The sequence below is a fragment of the Macaca fascicularis genome, chromosome 7 (assembly GCF_037993035.2).
Source record: "Macaca fascicularis isolate 582-1 chromosome 7, T2T-MFA8v1.1".
Classification (NCBI taxonomy): Eukaryota; Metazoa; Chordata; class Mammalia; order Primates; family Cercopithecidae; genus Macaca; species Macaca fascicularis.
In genome coordinates this window covers 20,102,665-20,123,990 of record NC_088381.1, presented here as the reverse complement: position 1 = coordinate 20,123,990, position 21,326 = coordinate 20,102,665, and the positions used below count along the sequence as shown (strand labels likewise).

At 52.8% G+C, this 21,326-nt stretch overlaps 1 protein-coding gene across 4 annotated transcripts; it reads right to left on the bottom strand.

The window, feature by feature from the left end:
• Positions 1 to 291: 291 nt before the first annotated feature.
• On the bottom strand, positions 292 to 21,290 carry MAP1A (microtubule associated protein 1A). 4 transcript variants are annotated; one of them, XM_005559358.4, is made up of 7 exons: positions 21,018 to 21,290; positions 19,952 to 20,053; positions 11,184 to 11,266; positions 10,795 to 10,935; positions 2,396 to 10,583; positions 2,035 to 2,255; positions 292 to 1,835 (listed from the first exon to the last, which is right to left on the bottom strand). In XM_005559358.4, exons 1-7 carry the CDS (start codon positions 21,253 to 21,255, stop codon positions 1,680 to 1,682), a joined length of 9,129 nt encoding a protein of 3,042 aa, XP_005559415.3. In that variant the 5' UTR covers positions 21,256 to 21,290; the 3' UTR covers positions 292 to 1,679. The 4 variants fall into 4 exon arrangements, with proteins under 4 accessions (XP_005559415.3, XP_005559416.3, XP_065403921.1 ...); XM_005559359.4 differs by lacking the exons at positions 19,952 to 20,053; positions 21,018 to 21,290 and adding an exon at positions 14,224 to 14,298; XM_065547849.2 differs by lacking the exons at positions 19,952 to 20,053; positions 21,018 to 21,290 and adding an exon at positions 13,027 to 13,312.
• Positions 21,291 to 21,326: the final 36 nt, after the last annotated feature.

The following is a 21,326-nucleotide window of genomic DNA, read 5'->3' as shown; positions in this document are numbered from 1 at the left end:
GGCTGTCCAGGGTATCTGATCCTGGTTGTTTGGTCCTTAACTCTTGACCCCATGGAATGCATATCCCCTCCCCAGGAGGCCCCCTGCCCCTCTTCCCTTCCCCCAAACCAGACGTATATACCCACCCTAGGCTCCTGTTCTCCATACTCAGGCACACGTGTTTCCAGTAATCCAAAGCATTGGAGTCTTCCAAGATAAATTCAAGACTGGTTGAAGCAGAGAGGTGGAAACCGGGGCCCAGTAACTAAGCATGTATGGAGTCAGAAAAAGCCTAAGCGGCACTACATCATCTGCAATGAACTGGGTTTATTGTTAGAGTTGGAGGTGGCTCCGTTACAGCAGCTGGGAACTATAGCAGGGAAGTGTGGGGAGGAGCAGAGCACAGCAGCGCGGGGAGGGTGGAGCTAAGAACACAAGGTGGACTCATTTTGGTTTCCCAGTCGCTTGGCAGAGAAGGTAAGCCCACATGACTACCAGCTTCTGGGTTTCTCAGTCTGGCAGTAGTCTGGCAGGACTGCTCACTGGCTTGCTTGGGGTGAGGTCCTCTCCTGGGGTGGTATTTTCAGCCCGTTTTCATTTCACTCTGTAGGAGTTAAGCTATGGCTCAGCTTCTTCTCCCTTTTTCCTTCCTCCCTCTCATTTTCCCTAAGTCCTCTGGCCTGGCCTCCACCTCCCAGATCCTCTGTCCAAGAGCAGGTTTGGAGAGGCAGCCAGTGTTCCCATTTCAGCTGCAGGATGGCATAGTGGAATGTTGGGGGAGTCACACATTGCTGGGGTGTCAAATGTTGGGATGTCAGGCAGTGGCTTATTTTTAACCCATTACACACCAGGCCACAGCAGATGACCACATGCACAGAAGCCAAGCAGGGGATGAGAAGGGATCAGGATAATTGAAACGGGGTGAGTAAAAACTTCAAAGAGTCAGGGAGTTTGAAAGAATTCTGGCATTGGGGCTTGGGCTCTCCTTGCCCTTTTGTGCTGTCTGGACACAGCCCTGGGATGTGAATGGTATAAAGCAGGGGCTGGGGGATAAGCTCCTTTCTCCTCTCACCAGTCTGTTGGTCTAAAGAGCTTCAAGTTTTAAATTGAGACATTCAGATACTGAGGGAAGCAACAGAACAGTGTAGCAGTGGGATACCCCCAGGCCCCTGCTAGAATTCAGACCCTGGTGGGTGAGGAGATGGGGGATGGGAAATGGAGAAAAGGATGCAGCTCTGGGCACCTCACTGACAGTATCCTGCCCCCAGGTCACATAAATTACTATTGGAAATCCTTCCCGGGATGCCAAATAAATAGATTGAGATAAAGAGGTCCCTGGAGTTGGGGATATAATCTCCCTCTACGAGGGAGGAGGTTGCTCTCTGAGACCCATCCTCAGTCCCCATTCAATACCAGCATTTGACAGTGCTAGGAGAGGGTTCTCAGGCATCAGATGCTATCTTATTCTAATTTTTCCCCTCCCCCATCCTCTCCCTGTTAACTTTGGTTTGAGACCCCTCTCAGGAATGGATGACGGGGAGGGACAACCCCTCCCACTTAGCCCAGCCCAAGTCCCCACAACAAGACATCTCCCTCCCCTCCCCCTAGCTCCCATGTCCCTCAACCCCAGAGGACTCAGCAGTAGCTATTCTCTAAAGGAGCTGGGGGAGTGGATCCTTGGGGAAGGGAGGGCGGCTCTTTCAGAACTCAATCTTGCAGGCAGGGAAGGACTCATCCTGCATGACCACGGTGCTGCTGCTAGCCAGGACCAGGACGTTCAGTTGCTGCTGCTGCTCGTGAGTTTGTTGGTACCACTCACGAGTCACCTCCGTGTCATGAGTAGGGATCAGAGTCACCTAGGAGGGAGATAAGACATGCCTGATGTGAGAACATGAAGGGAAGGTAGGTGAGGGGGAAGGGGCATCCGATTGTCTCAGAAGCAGCCCTGCTGCCCTTAGAAAAGGCCCATCCTTTAATAAATAGGGACTGTGTTCCACTATTGCCTCTTGAGTGAGCTTTGACCAGACTACTTCCTTGGTGTCCTTTGCTACTCACCTGAAGATTCTCCCCCCACTGGGCCTTGCCCTCCAGCAGGGCATCCAGCACAGCCCGGCTTGGCTCTCCATTGGCAGGGTCATTCCCACTGACCACATAGTAGGATGCACGCACTCGACGGAAGAAGTCAAGGTCAGCAGTCTTGCCACTGCAATGATTCGGGATGTAGGCGAGATCCACATATACAGGGGCACCAGAGCCGCCCTTGGAACTCAAGGCCACTGTAGAGACAAGCCAGGATTCATTGTAGAGGAAAAGTGGAACCCTTTTGGCAACCTTCCCCTCTTTCCCACTCCTGGAGTCTGACCAGCCACACCCAGCCCTAACCCACACTCTCTGCCACGTTTCATGATATACGTACTCGGTCCTGCCTTGAGTCCATTGACTAGGCCTTTGGACATGGGGCTGTGTCCATCCTTTTCCTCTGCTGGGGTGACCTGGCTTGTAGTGCTGCGTGGTCGGGGTGGGGCCCGGGATGCTCGATCTGCAGGCCCTTTACCAGGGGTGGGTGAGCGTTTTCCCCGAAGATCCAGACGCCGTGCAGGGGACGCTGGCTTGGCCTTGCCTGGGGCCCTGCGCCCTACTCGCCCCTGAACCTTCTCCTTCTCCCGTAGCCTATCTACTCTCCCAGACTCTGAGCTGAGCCCCTCGGGGTCAGCCATGCACACATCAGGGCGGGGAGGGGATGGGCGGGGGTCTGGCTGTGGGAGAGGGGGTGGGTCGTGGCCAGGCCTGGGGTGGTGAGTACCACTGACACCCCCAGCTTTGTCCACAGGCAGGAAGTCCCCGTCTTCATCTGAGTCGAGGGCTGCCTCAGCTGTGATGGATGGGCACTCCTCAGTTTCTGGCGGGACATCAGAATCTGACTGTGAGGAGCCTGAGTCACTGGCTGATGTGGGGGGTGTCTCATCAGTCACAGGGCATGGGCCCCCCGTGGTCCCTGGCCCTCCTGCCCGACGCCGCCCCCCTCTTCCTACTAGTCGAGCTTCCTCAGTTGAGAGGTCGCTATCATCTGTGGATGGGGGCAGAGGTGGGTTCAGGAAGGATGGGGAGAGCTCCCCACGATGGGGCCGGGGCTCAGTGGCACATCCCTGGGGCCCAGCTTCGACCTCGGGAGAGGCACTGCTGGATGGACCTCCGGAGCCCCCTGTAGGACACAGTGGCTGCTCAGGGGAGAGCAGTGTGTCAGGCCGGGAGCTCCTCTCAGCTCCTTCAGGCCAGGCTCCACGTTCCCAGGCAGGACAAGCCGCAGCCTCTTCGTTTTCAGCCTTGGCTGGGGCAGGGCCTGGGGGGTTAGGGCTGCTTTCAGTTGGGCCATTGGCTGCACAGTCCTCAGAGGGACCCTGGAAGGGGCTTGGCTTCTCCATGGCTGCCCCTGAGCACTCCAGGTGGCACGGCAGGGCGCCATCACCCATGTCTCCAGGCAGGCTTGGAGCCGGAGCTAGGGCCAAGTCCAGTGAAGCTGGGGGTGCTGGGCTCAGAGGAGTGAGGTCCCAGAGGCTGTGGGCAGCTGGTTCCGTTCCTGGGTCCAGCTCTCCAGACTCCTGTTCTGCAGCCTCAAGGCCTGGAGAGAAGCGCTCAGCCACACTCGAAATCACAGGTGTGGTAGCTTCAGAGGAGGAGCCATCAGACAGGGCTGGTGAAGCAGGTCGTGGCAGATTGGAGAGGAGAGGGGCCCCAGGAGAGCTGGGTGATGGGAGCTGGGGCAGCGAGGAATCCAGGCTGGGGGCCTTGGTCACTTCCAGGTATTCATCATGCCGGGTTCTGGTGGGGGGTCCTGGAGCCAGAGCCAGAGCTCGGTCCCCAGAGAAGGCAAGGGAGCCACAGGGTGCTGAGCGGGGTTCAGCTGGAGAGGGTAGCTGTGGGGGAGCTGGCTGCAATGAGGAGAAGCCAAAGGCTGAAGCAGGGAAGTCCAGACTGGGTCGGGCAGGCCCCAGGTGTGAGTCCAAGGGAGGGCTAATTCGTGCCTCAGTTTCTGGCCATAATGTGGGGGGCCCCATAGAAACGGGGTGAGGAGGACTTGGGGATTGGGCCTCTTTTTCTGACCGTTCCCGAGCCCCCTTCTCCAGTTCTGAGTCACTAGTGCTGTCATCCCAATGACTCCGGCCTGATTCCTTGGGGGATGGGGACCTCCTATCTGGGCTGCAGCTCAGGATGTTACCATTAAGAGGGGGGCTTGGGCCTTTGCTCAGGATAGGAGCACGGGGGGGAACTGCAGGTGGGGTGAGGCTGGGCTCCACACTTGGCCCTGGCTCTGGCCTTGGGGGTACAGTGGGTCCTGCCAGGGCTGCATAGCTGAAGGTTGGAGTGTCAGATTGGAGGCTCTTGGGTGAGACAGGAGATGAAAGCTCCTTCTCTGCAGATGTGTTTCGGCCGGCAGCCTCCTCCTTGGTTGAGAGGCGTGGGGGCCAATCCCCAGCTGCTCCAAGTGGAGGCTCTCTAGTGGGGCATGCAGGGCCAAGCCCAGTAAGCATCATCTGCTCATAGATGTCTGCATACTGAAAGCTTCTCTCATCAGGATAGGGTGTGGGCTCTCTCTGCTCCGGCTCAGTCTGCTCAGGCTCCATGGTGGCATGGCTTTTGCTGGCCTCTGGTACCTTTGAGCTGTGTGAGCTTTTGTCAGGAGCCTCAGCCCTACCTTCTTCTTCCCTTTCCCCTTCAGCCTTGCGGTAGTCCTTCCCCAGCGGGGAGTATGGCCCACCTTCCAACTCAGCTGCCCCCTCCTGCACTGCAGCCACCACACTGTCATACTCAGCTGTGCCCCAAGAGAAGGGTGCAGGAGTGTGGGGCTCTGGGGCAGGGGTGGGGGGACCTGGAGCTGGGGAAAGGGGTGGAGGGGGGAGGGGTCTGTCCTTGGGCACCCAGGGTGGGATGTCAGCCAGCCATGAGGGGGTAGTGGGTTCATTTTTCATGGGTGGCATGAGCTTAGGGTCTGGGATAGGACTCTCTTGTCCTGGGGCTGAAGGAACCCTTTGTCCAACCATCTCAGGTGGGGAAGCCGGAGGGGAGATGATCTCAAAGGGAGAGCGGGTCAGTTTGTCCTCTTCCTCTGGTGGCAACCCAACTGGGGATTCAGCAAGCCAGCGCTCCACCTCCAGCCCCTTCTGTGGGGAGGATTCCTGGAAATCCTTGAAGTCTGAGGCCCAGGGGCTCCGGGTTGTGTGTTCCCGCGGGGGCACTTCTTGCTCATCGTCTGGGCCCTCATCTAGGAAAGTACTTTCCCGTTCCTCAGTGTAGCGTGGGCGGGCCCCCTGACCATCCAGCTCGTGAGGGAACCAGACTTTCCGCTCACAGCTTAGCTCCCTCCAGTATGTGTCCTGTTCCAAGGCCACATCCTCTCTGCCTCTCCAATACCTATTGTCCTGCTCAGGAGATGTGTCCTCCCATGCCGGGGCAAGCTCTTTCTGTTCTCCAACCGGCTCTTCTCTGGTAGGAGATGTTTCTCGCCACTCCTGGACCACATCCTGCCCCCTCCAGTACTTCTCTTCCTGCTTTCTGGCCTTGCCCTCCTGCACTAGGCTCTCTTCCAGGCCCAGAGCTTTGGTCTTCTCCAGAAGAGCTTCTAACTTCTCTTCCATGGCCTTGACCTTTTCTGGGGATTTTTCCTCTAGCATCTTTGGTTTCCTGGTTTTATCCTCCTGCAGTAGGCTCTCCTGCTCCTGAGTTTGGTCCTTCTCTTCCAGAGCCTTAATGTTTTGTTCCAGGGCTTCATCCTTCTGTCCCAAAGCCCAGTACTTTTGTTCTAAGGCCTGATCCTTCTTTTCTGAGATTTTATCCTTTTGTTCCTGGGCCTGGTGTTTCTGTTCAGGGGCTTTGTCTGTCTGTTCTAGGTCTCTGCCCTTCATTTCAGTGACCGTGTCCTCTGGAGCCTTATGTTCAACACGTCTGACTTTTTGATCTAAGGCTTTGTCTATCTCTTCTGGGATCTTATCCTTCTTTTCCAGGACCCGGTCCTTTTGTTCTAAGTCTTTATCTTTTGGTTCCAGAGCCTTGTCCTTCTGTTCCAGGGCTGTGTCCTTTTGTTCTAAGGCTTTGTCTTTCTCTTCTGGGATCTTACCCTTCTGTTCCAGGGCCTTGTCTTTTTCTTCTAAGTCTTTGTCTTTTGGTTCCAGGGCCTTGTCCTTCTGTTCCAGGGCTGTGTCCTTTTGTTCTAAGTCTCTGCCTTTTTGTTCTAAAGCCTTATCCTGCTGTTTCACAGCCTCATTCTTTATATCCAGAGCCTCATCTTTCTGATAGATGGCTGTGTCCTTCGGCTCTACCACCTCCTTGTGCTCCAGAGTTTTGTCTTTCTGCTGTAAAACTTCATCCTTTGGCTCAGGTTCCTTTTTCTTCTGTTCTGAGGTTCTGTCCTTCAACCCTGGAACTTTATCTTCCCACTCTATGGCAATGTCCTCCAAGGCAGGGCTTGGCAAAGACTCAGGACTCTTGGAGAAGGAGCTCTCAGGTGTCAGAATGTGTTCACCAGGGCTTGTGATCGCCCCAGGTAAGTACTTCCCATTTCCTGAAGGTGTAGAGTGAGAGAATGAGCTGGCAGGTGATTTCCTGTCAAGGCTCTCATCTGTGATGTTTGTCTGTGCAGAGTATCGAGTCGTCCCGTCTGTGGGAGGTGACACTGTGGCTGCATGGGGCTCTGGAACAGACATGGGAGCTGCGTGGTGAGAGGTATCCTCGGCCTGCATCAGATGCCCCGTTTCTTCCTTCCCAAGGTTTAGTTCCCCAAACTGGAGGGTGCCAAGGCTTTCTGGAGAGAGTTGCTTAGAAGAGACATCCAGGGAGGTCTCCTTGCTGGGACTCTCTTCTGACAGAGAAAGTGACTGGGTGTCTTCTGGAGATACCTCTGGCCAACGGTCTGTGTGTAGGTACTGCTCTGTCAGGCCACAGGGAGACTTGGGGGTGGGCTCTTGGTTGGCAGTGTCTGGGGAGGCCACGCTGAGGACAGAGAGGGATTCTGCATCGTCAGGAGAGAGGCTTCTGTCAGGATATCTGAGCACCTCATCTTTCTGAGGTTTGACAGGTTCTTGGGGTAATGTCCTCAAACCTCCGGGAAGGGCTTCTGCTCCCAGAATGGGGCCTGTGGGCTCTCCTGCCTCCATAGTCTCAAAGACTATTGCTTTATCCTGCTCTGGCAGCAGTTGAATGGTACAGCCTGTAAGTCTCTCATCAATGCTGACAGGTGCTTCCTGGGCCTGGGGGCTCCTGGGAGGAGGAAGCTTCTCTTCCTTCTCTAGTGTGCCCTCTTCAGGCCCTGGCTTGACTGTCTCCTCCACAGCATCTTCCTTGCCCACACCTGGTGTGCGCTTAGTGTCTCCCCAGGAGTCTGCTTCCTGAAAGTCTTGGGGCTCAGACTTTTCTTCCACTGGGGACTGATGAAAGGGTGTGTGGGTGGCACTGGGTGGGCCAGATGGTGGAGGAGAAGCCATCTTCACTGTGCTGTCATCTGGGCTAAGGCACCGCTCCTCCGCTTCTCCAAGGGCTGGTTCCCCTGGATGTAGGGCATGCCCAGGGGCACTAAACACTGGAGTTCCATATTGACTGCAAAGTTTCTCAGACATCCCTACATGTGCTGTCTCCTCCTCTTCCTCTTCCACAGCTCTTTCTCCAGACAAGCCTTTCCCTATGATCTCTCCTCTCTTCTCTGACTCCCCAGTCACAGAGAAGTCCTCACAGGGTGGTGATTTGAAGCCCTTGTCTTCTTCCAGTGAGGAGGTGGGTGAGATGGTACCAGCTGATGGCACATAGTCCAAGCCCTGCGTAGCTTCAGTACGGGAGGAAGGGATGCTTGTGACTGTGTCAAGCAGCAGGGAGCTCTTGCCTGTCTCCTCTGTCTGGGGAGCTGTAAGTGAGGCCACAGATTGGTCCTCAGCCACTGATGTGGCAAAGGAAGAAAGTTTGTCACACTCAGTTATTGAAGTGGCTGAGGACACATGTTCCTCTTCAGCCAAAGGGGCAGCCACTATGTTAGTGGGGTAGGTGAGTTCAGTCTCTGGCGCTCCATAGACTTTGCCAGAGGTAGCAGGAACAGCACTATCGGCAGGTTGGCTGGCTTCGAATGGGCCAGCACCTTCAGGCCCGGGGAGGTCATACGTACTTGTGTGAAATCTGGGTGGAGCTGGGCGCTCCTCCGGCTCATCATGAATCTCCTCATCTGAGATGGTCTGCTCAGTCTCTGAGTAGCCAGGGATTGTCTCATCCTGGATGTAAGAGACATGCTCAGTGGCTCCTGCAGGTGTGGTCAGGCTGCTTAGGAATGACGAGGTCTCCTTCTCAGGGGCCTTGCCCTGGAGTCCCAATTCCCGACCCCCAAAAGCCTCCCTGCTCCTTGGAGTTACCTTCAAGGCTTCCTGCATATGTTTTTGGTAAAAACCCTCAGCTTTTGTCGCATCCTCTTCCTCCTCATCTGAAGGGTGTACCTCCTCCATTTCTTCTAACTCAGCCTTTTCTATCACATCCTCCTTTACTTCAGGTTCACTTTCCTCTCTGGCTTCTGTTCTGTCTGGGAGCCTCTCTGATTCCCTCTGTTTCTTTTCCTCCCAGGTATCTTTCTCTTCCTCTGTTTCAGCCCCAGAGTCTAGGCCTCTGTCCTTGCTGCCTTGTTCCTCAGGGACCTCTGGGACAACCTCTTTCTCCTTCATCACATGTTCTTCTTGTCCCAGCCCTGGAACACAGGGTGGTGTTGCCTGGATAGCTGTACTTGGGGGTCCCTCCTCTGCAGTGTCTAGAGGGAATGGCTTATCTCCTAGTCCCATGTCCCTTTGTTCAGCCAGCAAAGCCCTCTCCTCACGCTTCATCTCCTCAAAGTCCTGTGTGAGGTCCTCTGGTGAGGACAGGACCAGCTCCCTGTGCCCACTGATGGTTGGGAGTGGTACAGCCCCCTTCTGGGCTGGGGGTGTCCGGGGCTCGGAAGACAGCTCCTTCTCCCCACGGACAGCACGGCTCCTGTCTACTTTGACTCTTCCAGGGGCCTTGGCTTTGTAGAGGGTCTTACGTACCTCAGGAGTAAAGGGCTTTAGGTCTGGCTTGGAAATCTTCTTGACCTCAGGTTTGGTATCTTTCCTCTTCTCCTCCTTCTTGGCATCCTTCTTCTCCTCCTTCCTTCCTTCATCCTTCTTGAGTTCTTTCCTCTCTTTTTTGATCTCTTTTTTCTCCTTGTCTTTTTTTTCTTCCAGCTTTGATATCTTTTCTTTAAGGTGCTTTTTCCCTACCTTGTCTTTGATCAGCTTTCGCTTCTCTGCCTTCAGTGCCTCACTTGACTCTGTCCTCACCCTCTCAGGCTTGGCAGGCTTCTCTGGGGGCTTCTCAGATGACTCTTTTGCCTTCTTCTCTGTTTTGGCTAACTCCTTGGCCAGCTCTGAGCGGGCCTCCTTGGCTCCCTCTTCCACCACCTCCTCCCGTTTGGCCAACTTGCTCACGGCTGTCTTGGTAGTGGCTTTGAGGCTCTCCTTGCTATCAGCCCGCTGTTTGATTTTGCTGGGCTTGAGGTTGGTAGGCACAGCCCCAGAAGCCAGGTCCTTCTGTGTGGCCACAGGGTAACGCAGGAAGTCCAGATGCCGAAGCTTTTCCAGGCCCTCCAAGATCTTGTTTTGGGGAGCATTTCCTGGAAAAAGCACACGCACAATCTTCTCAGTGGGGTTGGCTGGTAGCCAGACCACCAGAGCAGTGATAGAGGTAAGGTAGGGCACGGAGATCTCAGCCTCCTTCCCATTGGCCAGCACAATGCCTGTCTTGGCTTTACTATTTCCTGCCCACTTTTGCATGAGGAACTGCATCTCCTTGCTGTCCTTGACAGGGTTGAGGACATACATATCCAGCCGGCCCACACCCATTTTGTGGAAGAGGGTCAGTGGCTCAATGGTGTTGCTGACCACACGATACAGAGGCTCAGCCTGGATGCCCAGGCGGTTTAAGTGCTGCAGAGTGAGGCAGGCCTCCTCAATGCTGCGCTTGGCTTTCCGGGAGGCATCAGGAAGCCGCAGCTTTTCAGGCACGTTGAAAAAGACAACTCCAAGCTCAGGGGAGATAAGGTTCTTCACCCAGTCGCTGTAGCTGCTAGAGCCCTGGGACTGCTCCTCCTCTAGCTCTGCCACTTTGCGCTGCAGTAGTCCATTGATGCCTGGCAGGTTGTCTGCCCCAATGTGTGTGAGTAGCACCGAGTCAATGCGGTCCAGATGCCGCACCAGCTTCCAAAAGCAGGACTTGCGATCAGAGCCACCATCCACCAGGATGTTGAAACCATTGACAGCAAAGAGGGCAGAGTCCCCACGACCACCTGGGAAGATGTAGCAACAAGGCTTGGAGAGCTTGAGAAAGCCCCCTGAGGTGGGGGGCTCTAGCAGGTCAAATGGGGATGGCACGTCCACAGTCTCAGAGACATACTCGGAGAACTCAGCCACGCCATCCATGGTGGGCAGCGTGGGCTCAGGGTTTAGCCGGAGGTGCAGGGTCTCTTGGGAACTGGATAATCCCAGGTGGCTCCAATCACCTTCCCCTAAGCACGACACGGTGAGGAAGGCCTGGATCCCAGGGTCTCTATTGCTGAGCAATTGGGAGATCTAGAAGGATAGGAGATAGAAACCTGATCAGGTCACTAGAGTTGTTTTGGTCTGACTCAGATTCAGTACCCTAACCTTCACCTCTCTCCAAGGTGAACTCTTACCTTTCTGCCAGGAACCCCCATGGTCAAGCAACATGAGACTTTCCCTTAGATCCCTCCCACAGCTCTAGTGCTGCCCTTTCTCCCGGACACTCTGGCATGGAACTTACCTCGGGGTTGTGAAGGACCTGGGCAAAGTTTTCATACGAGTAGGTGCCACTCTGTAGGACGAGGTCTCCCCCGGGCTCCAAACTTTGCCCACTCAAGATTAGTAGTTTATGAGCTGATGAGCTGCTAAGAAGACGGTGAACCTGGAATAGAAGAAGGGGAGTGGTCACAGATCTAGGAAATCCAGGGGAAGGCAATGAATGGCTCCTCAGTACCTCAAGAACATGCTCCCAACTGGTGTCCGTCACAACACCTCCAGAGTCGGCTGAGGACAATAAGTCAGCGTAGATGGCAGAGAGAGGAATTCTTGGCCTAATAGTGGTAGCACTGGCAAGGGTGGGTATAGCACTTGCACGAGGCCTGCTTGGCAAGGCACAGGCCCTGGCCTTACCTCAGAGCTGATGCTGTCTGCACTGGGATTTACCAGGATGATGGTCTCTAGGATCTCACTCTGGTGGCAAAGGGTCCTCTGGCCTGAGGGAGAGATGTAGGAATTTATATTGAGAATAGGTATAGAAATTGTGGTGCAGGAGAGGAAAGAATATGCTATCAGGAAATGGGGCTTAGAGGAAAGAGAAACTTGGGTATCCTTAGGCTCTGTCACCTTGGATACTGCTGAGTAAGGTCTAGGAACTGGCTCCTCCAGCCCTTCCCGTAGAGGGCTTCCACCTCCCCTCTCCCACATTGGCTGTCCTCTCCTTCCCTTCATCTACCACACCCTCTGCTGCCTGTGCCCCCACCCCTCTGCCTGGAACTATGGTCTCAGACTGTCCTGTTGACAAGAAGCTTTTGTCCTTCTCGAGCACTAAGCTCCTGGTGCTGCCTGGGGATGGGGGGCTCAGCTGGAGAAGAGGGCCCCTGGGATGATGATCCTCACTTCCCTTTCTCCTTCCTGGCTTGCCTCTGCCCTGGGGTTTCCTGCCAGCAGAGTGTCTAGAAATAAGGAAATAGGAGCTTCTGTATGGTATCTATAGACTCCCTACCCTTCTTGCCATCCAAGTCCAGAATTCCTGTTCCAGAAGACCCAGAGAAGCCTGTGCTATGTAAACTTTTGGGGTTTTATGATTCAAAGAATGAACATAGGACTATAACTTCCTGTTCTGTCCTCTGGTTCCTCAGAGGCCAAGCCTGCACTAATACACATGCATACAATCATATTGTTCCCACTCAAAAGTTTTCACAGCACCCTCTTCTACCTCATCTTCATGTCCCAAGTTTCAGAGAGGCCAGATTCACTACCCCACAACCTATTCCTTGTGAACAGTTTCTTCTCTCATCTTTGCCCCTTTCCTAGGGGCCTCTGCCACGGACGTGGGGAGTGAAAGGTTCTTGAACAAGAAACATATTAATAAGGAAGGAGCGATTCAGGGTGTTCCCCAGGCCATGGAGTAGATAAGGCATCCCCAAATCCCCTATTTCCCTTCTCCAGCCTCACATGAAACACCAAGCAATTCAGCAAAGAAAGAAAGTGGCAAATCAGACAGAAGATGCTGAAGAAAAATGCTGCCATCCCCTGCACCTGCCCTTCCTCTCCCAACCTCCTGTGCAATTGCAGTACATGGTGGCATTAACCTAACAGAGCATCCAACAGATGGCAGTGGGCTGTCTGAAGGATACTAGTGGGAGGGTTCATAATTTGTCCCTTAGACCCTCTTCTGTGACCCAGCTGTCTCTTCTTTCTGGGGCTTGGACAAGAGAAGCCTGGGGCCAGGGCCTTTGTTAAGAGGAAGAGCCATGGTGCCAGGATCAGGCAGATCTGGCAGCACAGGGCTGCAGATGCAGCTGTGGGGGAAATGAACGATGGATGGTGTCAGAAGACCAAACCCCATACAGGGTGGGTTGGGCCAAAGGGGAATTCAAGGGTTCCCTTCTATACACTTGAGAATTGAGGGAACATTTGAGATAAATTCAGAGGACAAGAGTCACCTCAGATGTAGGCAAGGGCAGGGCTTGGGGCAAGTGAGGGATATCAAGGTTCGGGAAGCTGCCAGCCTTAAGTAGTTCAGATTTAGAAGGGCAAGAGCTCCCTCCACACAAATAAGGTCACAGATTTGAGGTAGGAGGGTCAGAAAGACAAATATCTATAGCACACACTGATTTGCTTTCTATCTACCACTCCCCACCCCCAACCATTTCTCACAGTTCCCATTTATCACCACAAAACTTCTATGATCCCAATTCCTGTCTTGACATAAGGTCCTATTCCTCACCCTATCCCTGGGAGTGGTACTGACTTGAAATTACATGGTTTATATCCTTCCTGTGCCTCTCTTTTTCAGGCCTGGGAGAAAGCCGTTTCTTCTGCTCCCCTGGCTCTCTCACTGAAGGGGACTGACTCGTTTTTTCGTTTTTCTTTGGAGAGGACGATCTTGTGAGGCAGGGGCACACAGTGCTAGGCCAGTGCTGGAGTGGGGGGTGGGCAGCGGTGCGGAGGCTGAGCAGGCAGGAGGGCAGGTGTCTCCGCAGTGAGGCAGAAGGGGAGGGGGGCCGTTTGGGCAGCTGCAGTTTGCCGCAGTGTGTGAGTGTGCGCGCTGAGCTCTGGCTCCAGCTCCGCCCCCACCCCCCACCCCAGCATGACAAGTCATTTTCTTGGCTGCTTCTGCATGGGGGGTGGGGATTGGGGGGATGCAGAGAGAGAGAAGAAACTGGCTCCTCTGTTCAAGAGCCCCCATCTTGGGAAGAGAAGCAGAGATGGGGTGGGGGTAGGGCTGAGACTGGGAACCTGTGAGGTTGACACGACGGGAAATGCAGGGCAGCCACTGGGGAGGGAGTTCTCCATCTCCAGAGTGGCCTCAGCGGGGCCAGAAAGCGGGGGTTTAGAGCCCCAGTCTAAAGCTAGCCACCGGGAATAGGGTAGGGGGAGCCCAGTGCAAACCGGTTGATCTGTGAGGAGGCGCGCGCCACGTTTTAGTGACCCTTTCCTCCCTTCTTTTCCGTAGTGTCCCCCACCTTCCCTTACTTGGCAAAAACTCACTGCCCTGCTCACCCCCAGCACAGGAGGAGCTGAGCAATCCAGCAGCTGACACCCAGGGGCCCTCCCATTAGGCACATTCCCATAACATCCCCCTTTCTCTCAGATTCTTCTGCCTCTGACCAGAAACATAGCCCCCAAATTCCTCCAGCACCCTGGGCTGCCAGGCAGAGCCAGTGGCACCATCCTCTGCTGCTGTCCCAGGCTGATGTCTCCCACCCCCGCCCAGCTGGAGAGGTGGACTGTCACAGCCCCTGGTGGCCTCTGGTTCTGGGTCCAGGCTGGGCCCACAGCCAGTCATGTTCATCTTCTCTCTCCATTTCTCCAGCCTGCCTTCTGCCACTGGGCTAGTTCCAGATGCATCAGATTAGGTACCAACCAGCACCCTTTCCATGACCCCCATCCCACCTCCCCATCACAGTGTATCCCCAGATGCCAAGCCCTTTGGTTCGGTTCTTACCCTGGGGTGTAGGAGGAAGCCTCTCATGGAGGCGGCAGCTCCGGCCTCAGCCGGCAGCTTCAGGGAAGAGTCTGCAGCACTTGGGGTGGGAGTGGGGGGGGGGTGCTTGATGAGGAGGGCGGTGCCAGGGCGGGGAAGAGGGGCTGGTCCGTGACGAGGCACTGGAGACTTAACTGTTTCTTTGCCTTCACGACATCCGTGCTCCAGTGCTTTTGCTTGGCTCTGTGGGGCTGAGGGATTGTTTAGCAGCTCAAAGAGCTTCTACAATGTCCTATGGCCCACAGGACCTTTCTCTCCAAACCCTGCTTGGTTAGGAAATACTCTTTTAGCATCAGCCAAAAGACCAAAGCCCCATGCTAGGGCACAGAGCGAGGCTACAGGAGGCATGAGCTGCGTGGGCTCTCCCCCTTCTCTTAGAAACCATCTGCTGCCTCTCTTCCTCAGATGGACCCAGGGAGTGACCTTCAGTCCCTGGAGGAGCAGGAGACAAAGGCTATGGGCCCAAAAGCATGAGGTAGGAGTGGGGAACTGCTTAAGAGAAAGGTTGGGGATGGGGAGATGTGCTGCCTTCTTCTGAACCTCAGCCCTACAGAAACCAAGGAGGGCAGAAATAAGTCTTATTTTAGGGTTAGAGGGTAGTTTGAAATTCTGGAGTGGACACATGGTCGCTAGCCTGCTGGGGTGGGGCACAGGGACCCTGAGAGCTACAAGAAGTTCTGTGGGAATGCAGCATAACACAGTAACCACACAGGCACTGATTCCTGGGATTCTTGAGTCATTGGATATGAAGAGACAAGTCCCTGAAGGGACAGGGAGCTTTCTGCCTTAGAGTGAAGGAGTTAACAAGCACCAAAATGGATCACCAGGGCCTCTGGACCAATCAAGGTTGTAGGCCAATTATTAAGTGTAACAGAAGTACTCTTTATATTAAAAAAAAAACAAACAAAACCCTATAATGACTTTGCAGGGTAGTTGGGTTCCTGCTCTCTCCTTGTCTCTTTGCCATCTCTGTATTATATTATTTTGATCCTTCTAATGTTGATCCTGTTTCCCTTAGTCTCTACCTCCGATTCAGATTTAGTAAAGTGCTCTAGGACTCAAAGGAAGGATCTGGAGAGCGACGGCACTTCCTTCCAACCTGAGGATGCCATGCTCTTACATAGTCCTTCCCTGCCCTCTTCCCATCCACCCTCCCCAGTCCTGGCCAGCTCCAAAGGCCTTCCTCACAATCACAGCCGCACACTCACACCCCAACACTAGCCCCACCCTTGCCCCAGGCTGCCAAGAGCTACTTTTGAAGGTCAGAGAAGCCAAAATAGTCTGTGCTCTCAGCATCCCCCTTAATTGCAGCCACAGGAGAGGAGGAGCTGAGTCATAGTACTCTTGGGGGTTGAGGGGACAAAAGAGGAGCAATCCTTGCTCAGATCCGGGGATGCAAATCTGCAACAATGGCAACAACCCCATTTGGGCGGCCATCTGCAGAGATACACAGGGAACAGGCTGAGTTCCGAGCATCACAAAAGGGAAATATCCCTCTTCTGCAACTTCATCGTTCTTATTTCCTCCCACCTCAAGCCTTCTATCTCCTCTCTGCTTTCTAGGGCTTTCTTGAGTGTGTTAGGAGGGAAACTTGAGTAGACATTTAGTTTACGAACAAAATAACATTTCCCAGACCAATAGACAGCCCACCCATATTCTCAGCTGCCACCCCCAAGGGCCACACCCTGGGCATGGTGCCAACTCACAGGGGAGTTTTCCTTCAGCCTTCACCCTCTGAACAGCTACCCACCACAACCAACTCTCCACCTGCTGTATTCCTAGGCTCTGCTGCAATGAAATGGTGAGATGCCAAAGAAGAAAGAGAGGCTTGAGCTGAGATACAAAGTAAGATACGAAAGCCCGGATTTGAGGCCTGATCCACCATTTTACTAATCATGCTGCTAAACAAGCGACTTAACCTCTCTGAAAGCCTGCTTCATAAACTATGAAATGAGTATAATATTAGTACCATCCTCCAATAATGTTGTGAGGTTTGAATTGTATAAAAGATGAAAAAAAAAATGCTGCTTCATTCCTAGACTTCCAAATCTGCAATGTACAAATGCCACTGGAAGTCTTTCTCCCTTTTGTGGAAGATTTCTGAGAGGTCATCTAGGTGATCAAGGAAATCATAAATCAGGATCTCAGACCAGATCAACTCTGGAGAATTCTTAGCTCCCGGGTAAACCTAGAACTAAAGATGCCAGCAGTATGAGACTTGAAATCCTATTCATGTCCTTGCTTTCCCATTTCAGAGAGCAATGCAGACCCCGGTTCTAGGGGTTAATGAGCTGCTGTATTAATTCAGGATAACTTTTGTATTGGTAGAAGTAATAGAGCTATCACTTCCTAAGTCCATCAGTGGAAATGGAGAGTCAGACCAAGGCCTCCAGACTGGTCCCTCAGCCTGTATTTTTTTTTTAATTTATTTCTTGAGACGGAGTCTAGCTCGTCGCCCAGGCTGGAGTGCAATGTCACGATCTCGGCTCACTGCAACCTCTGTCTCCTGGGTTCAAGCAATTCTCCTGCCTCAGCCTCCCGAGTAGCTGGGATTACAGGTGTGTGCTACCACCCTTGGCTAATTTTTGTATTTTTAGTAGAAAGAGCGTTTCACCATGTTGTCCAGGCTGGTCTCAAACTCCTAACCTCAAGTGATCCACCCACCTCGGCCTCCCAAAGTGCTGGGATACAGGCATAAGCCACCATGCCTGGCCCTGTGTTTTTTAGTCTTAGAATATTAGTTATGAATTATGAACCCCCTTCTATTTCCTATAGGTATCCAATAGTAAAAGAATCAGAGAGTTATTGAAACTCTGATTAATTGTCCTAATTGTTTCTGAATTTGTATTAGAATGCTCGGAAGATCCAGATTTTTTGTAGGGGTTAGAAAGTCACCACTGGAGAGACTACCTGGTGCAAAAATCACCTTTGAAAACTTTTACCAGACTTGACCACTAGAAGGAGCTGGGCCACTGACTCTTTATCAGAGGGTCCCTTCTCTTCTGTGTGTGGGTATGTCATTGTGGAGGGTGCAGTGCCTAGGAATAATTGCACTCTCCTTGTCACTGTAGGGTACATTTTTGTCTGCTTTCTCAGCATTTTGGCCCAGGGCTTGAGGATAGGTGATAGGAATGGTGGCCCAGCCCGTGGGGTAGTCAAGCCATAACGCACTAGCATATCCCCTTGATCTCATCCCAGCTGCCTGGTCCCCTTTGCGTCCTTACTAACAGAAGGCTGAAGGGAGGGGCAGTGTCTGCAGCTGCTCTGGGCTGACTGTTGTTTGTGGGGACAGCTGAAAGAGGAGCCAGCAGGGGTGGGGCTGTGGCTGTCTTGAGCTGTGTGGGTTTTTCCAGGAAATTCTCTACTATTCTCCTGTGACATAGACAGACCATGATAAAAATGTCCAAACCTAAAAATATTCAGTATGCCAAAGTAAGCTCTAATCTAGAGTACATGGCCCTAAGCCCCTGGAGGACACCACAGCCAAACTCTCTGATGGAAAGGGCCTAGTAGGTGTTTATATATCAGTGCTTGTTTCTAAGAAGTGCCTGAGAATAACTATGTATTTCCCTGTAAGTGTCTTCCCAAGTATCCCCGCATCTTAATCTGAAGAATGGCTAAGTACTTTGGTTTCAATTATTTTCATTTCTTACATTATTCCAGAAAGCAGCCTACTCTCAAGTCTCTGTAGCCAAAAGGACAAGGTTAGAGAATTCAGTGTGAATTATTAACATCAGCAGATCATCCCCAAACTTCTGTTCAGTCATTAATTTCATCCTCTGTCATCCCTGTATCTGGCCTTGCACTAAAGCTCCTAGGAGTACTAAGTGGTAAAACTGCCGATTTTCATCATCAGCGATAATGGAGGAAGCCATGACATGAGTAATTCTAAACAGAAGCATTCTCAAAAGAGTGAATAGCCTTCTTTACAGGAAGCCAGTCACATCAGGAAGATGTCAGCCTCACATATACTAATATAAAATTGCTGTATATATTCCTAGGCTAATGGAGCTTTAGTCATATTAGCCTTATTTTCTCCAACTTCCTAGCAGCATCTATAAGCATCAGTGATCAGGAAATGATCAAAGATTTGGCAGTTAGGAGCAGTGGAAAAGGAGGAGAGGTAACTAAGGAAAGGTGACTACTATACTGGGTAATTGAGAATTATCTGTATAAGATACGAATTCAGGCCGGGCGCGGTGGCTCAAGCCTGTAATTCCAGCACTTTGGGAGGCCGAGACGGGTGGATCACGAGGTCAGGAGATCGAGACCATCCTGGCTAACACGGTGAAACCCCGTCTCTACTAAGAAAAAATACAAAAAACTAGCCGGGCGAGGTGGCGGGCGCCTGTAGTCCCAGCTACTCGGGAGGCTGAGGCAGGAGAATGGCGTAAACCCGGGAGGCGGAGCTTGCAGTGAGCTGAGATCCAGCCACTGCACTCCAGCCTGGGCGACAGAGCAAGACTCCGTCTCAAAAAAAAAAAAAAAAAAAAAAAAAAAAGATATGAATTCAATCATTCAGTTGCAGTGACTGTTGACCTGGATGGATTTTATATTCCATTAAGCTGCATGGATTGGTGTGTCAACATTTTCCAATAACATAACAAGATACATAGCTCTTTTTTTTTTTTTTTTTTTCTGATGTGGAGTTTTTCTCTTGTTGCCTAGGCTGGAGTGCAATGGCATGATCTTGGCTCACTGCAACCTCCGCCTCCCAGATTCAAGCAATTCTCCTGCCTCAGCCTTCCGAGTAGCTGGGATTACAGGCATGTACCACCACGCTCAGCTAATTTTGTATTTTTTAGTAGAGACGGGGTTTCTCTATTGGTCAGGCTGGCCTCGAACTCCCGACCTCAGGTGATCCCCCCCCCCCGCCTTGGCCTCCCAAAGCATTGGGATTACAGGCGTGAGCCACTGCGCCCGGCCTTAGCTCTTTTATAATAGCATGTAGAGCTTTCCGTAGTCACCTCACAGATATCTGTCATGGAATGGTAGTTCCTAAAATCTTATTTTCTCAAATCTCTAACCCACCCAGTCTTCCCACCCAGCAGAATGGGAAACTGCATTACGTGAGTTTTGATTTGGGCCAAATCTCAGAGTACAACTTGATCTTGTAGCAGTAAGTTCAGGAGCCCCTTCCTCCACTCTGGATTTGATGGTGCTCATCATCATGTAAGTACCAGGATTCCGCTGTGCCCTGGAGATCTGTTGGCTAAGCCAAAGCAGGAACCAGAAACCCTGAAACCTGTACAGCCTAAAGCAAAATGCTAAGCAAGGGTCTAGGAAGATGAATGGGGGATTCTGGGGTGTCTGTAAAGGGAAGCAGGGAGACTGGGGTATGCAGAAAGGGGAACACAAATGAAGAGAGTGAATTTTTGCATGAGAGATGATTGATCACTAAGAGGAATCCCTCGTTTCTTTAGTGCGTGTCAACAGCTATCCACAAACAATCCTCTTCTCAGGGAGAAGTTATGTCCTCCAGGCTCCTTCCACTATCAAACCATGTCTGCAAAGTATATTTGGTATGTGGGGACAGCTATGGAATTCCGTGACTTTCCTCCTCTATAAAGTTCCTCCCTTCTCCTCCACCCAAACATCCCGCAAGGCAACTTCTCCCAGGGAGACTGGACCACTGCTCTTCTGTGACCAGCTCTTACCCAAACGACTGAAATAAAACATTAGTCCTAACCTTTGACCTCTGAGGAGAAGTGAGCTAGATGCCGGGTAATGAAGAGTCTCAATTGTTGGTTCAAGTCAAAGGATGACAGGTCAATGTTCCAGGAGAGAATCCCTGTGGGAGAAAAACAAAGAGGGTTCTGGATAAGGCTGCGGGTTGTGGGGTGGTGAGACTGCACGAACACTTTCAAGTTCATAGAATAGGTAAGGAGACGGAGGGTATATGGACAGTTGCCATGATCAGCCTCAGTGATGTCTCAAAGAAAGGTGGCTAGTAGTGGTATCTTTCTCCCAGTTTACGCCTTTTCTAGGCTTTGCCTGAGCCAGAGGGAGAAGGACAGAGTTTAGACTAAACTCAGTCATTAATGAGTTTACAGGTAGGAATTTTCTTGTAAGGTTCCCCAGTTGTGGTGGAAGTGACACCTAAGGGCCTATTCCCAGATACTGAGGGCTACCTTCCCCACATTTACAGCTAAGTAGGATTCTAGGTTCGCCTTCTATGCTCCCTTCCTGGTCTCCAGCCCTCCACAGCTTGCTTCCACCCGCAGGTGGCTCCGCAGCACTGCACCACAGCCACAGGCACAGCACTGGGGAGGGAGGTGAGGACTTAGGAGCTGGTAGCCACGAAGGTCACTTCGTTGTTGGCTGCTGGCATTCAGAGATTTGAGATTTGTACGGGGCGTTCAGAAAGCTCCCCGTGCTGGCTCAGGGACCATAAAGAAGATACAGCAAGATAGGGACGTGGATTCTCCAGGGGATGGTGAGGCCTTTCAGGACACCTGGTCCAAAACACTGCGGAGGAAGGTGTGACCAGAGGGGCCCCAGGGGCTGCACAGAGCTTCGCTGCCTCAGGGAGACTGCGGAACGCCACGGAGTGTGCGGGAAGGATGGGCAAGCGAGATGTTAGTAGAGAGAGAGGATACGGACACATGGCATGGAAGATGTAGGTGACAAGGGCGCAGATCTTAGGAAGTGCACACTAGGGATGAAGATGCAGACGTATGCATTGGGAGTTGAATGCAGAAGGCGGAGAAGCACAGGGTGGAGATGCCTGAAGCACAGCCAGAACAGTGGCTCACCTTGTTCAAGGTGGGCCCGCACGGCCCTCAGCTGACTCTCTGTACCGATATCGCCGATCACAATTAGCAAAGAGTGCTTCTGCAGGTCCCAGCGTGCAGTCGCCACCGCGGCTCCGGCCTCGAACAGCGGCTCCGCGGGGTTCTGAGCCAGCGGTGCTCCGGGACTTCGGAGCCCCAGCCCCGGAGTCGTCTCCATGGCAACGCCGTGAGGCCGCGCAGGCCCGGCCTCGGTCTCCATGGAAACGCCGGAGGAGTGTTAGGCCGGCAGCGTCCGCTGCAGGGAGAGTGCGCGCTGTTCTTAAAGGCTGG

Excerpts from the sequence above, each read along its gene's own strand:
- MAP1A (XM_005559358.4), bottom strand. The coding sequence starts at position 21,255 with ATGGAGACCGAGGCCGGGCCTGCGCGGCCTCACGGCGTTGCCATGGAG. Across the intron at positions 11,267-19,951 it reads CTTCTCCTCAGAGGTCAAAG|GCCAGAGGACCCTTTGCCAC; the intron begins GTTAGGACTAAT and ends TCTCTCCCTCAG. Across the intron at positions 1,836-2,034 it reads AGTGGGGGGAGAATCTTCAG|GTGACTCTGATCCCTACTCA; the intron begins GTGAGTAGCAAA and ends TCTCCCTCCTAG.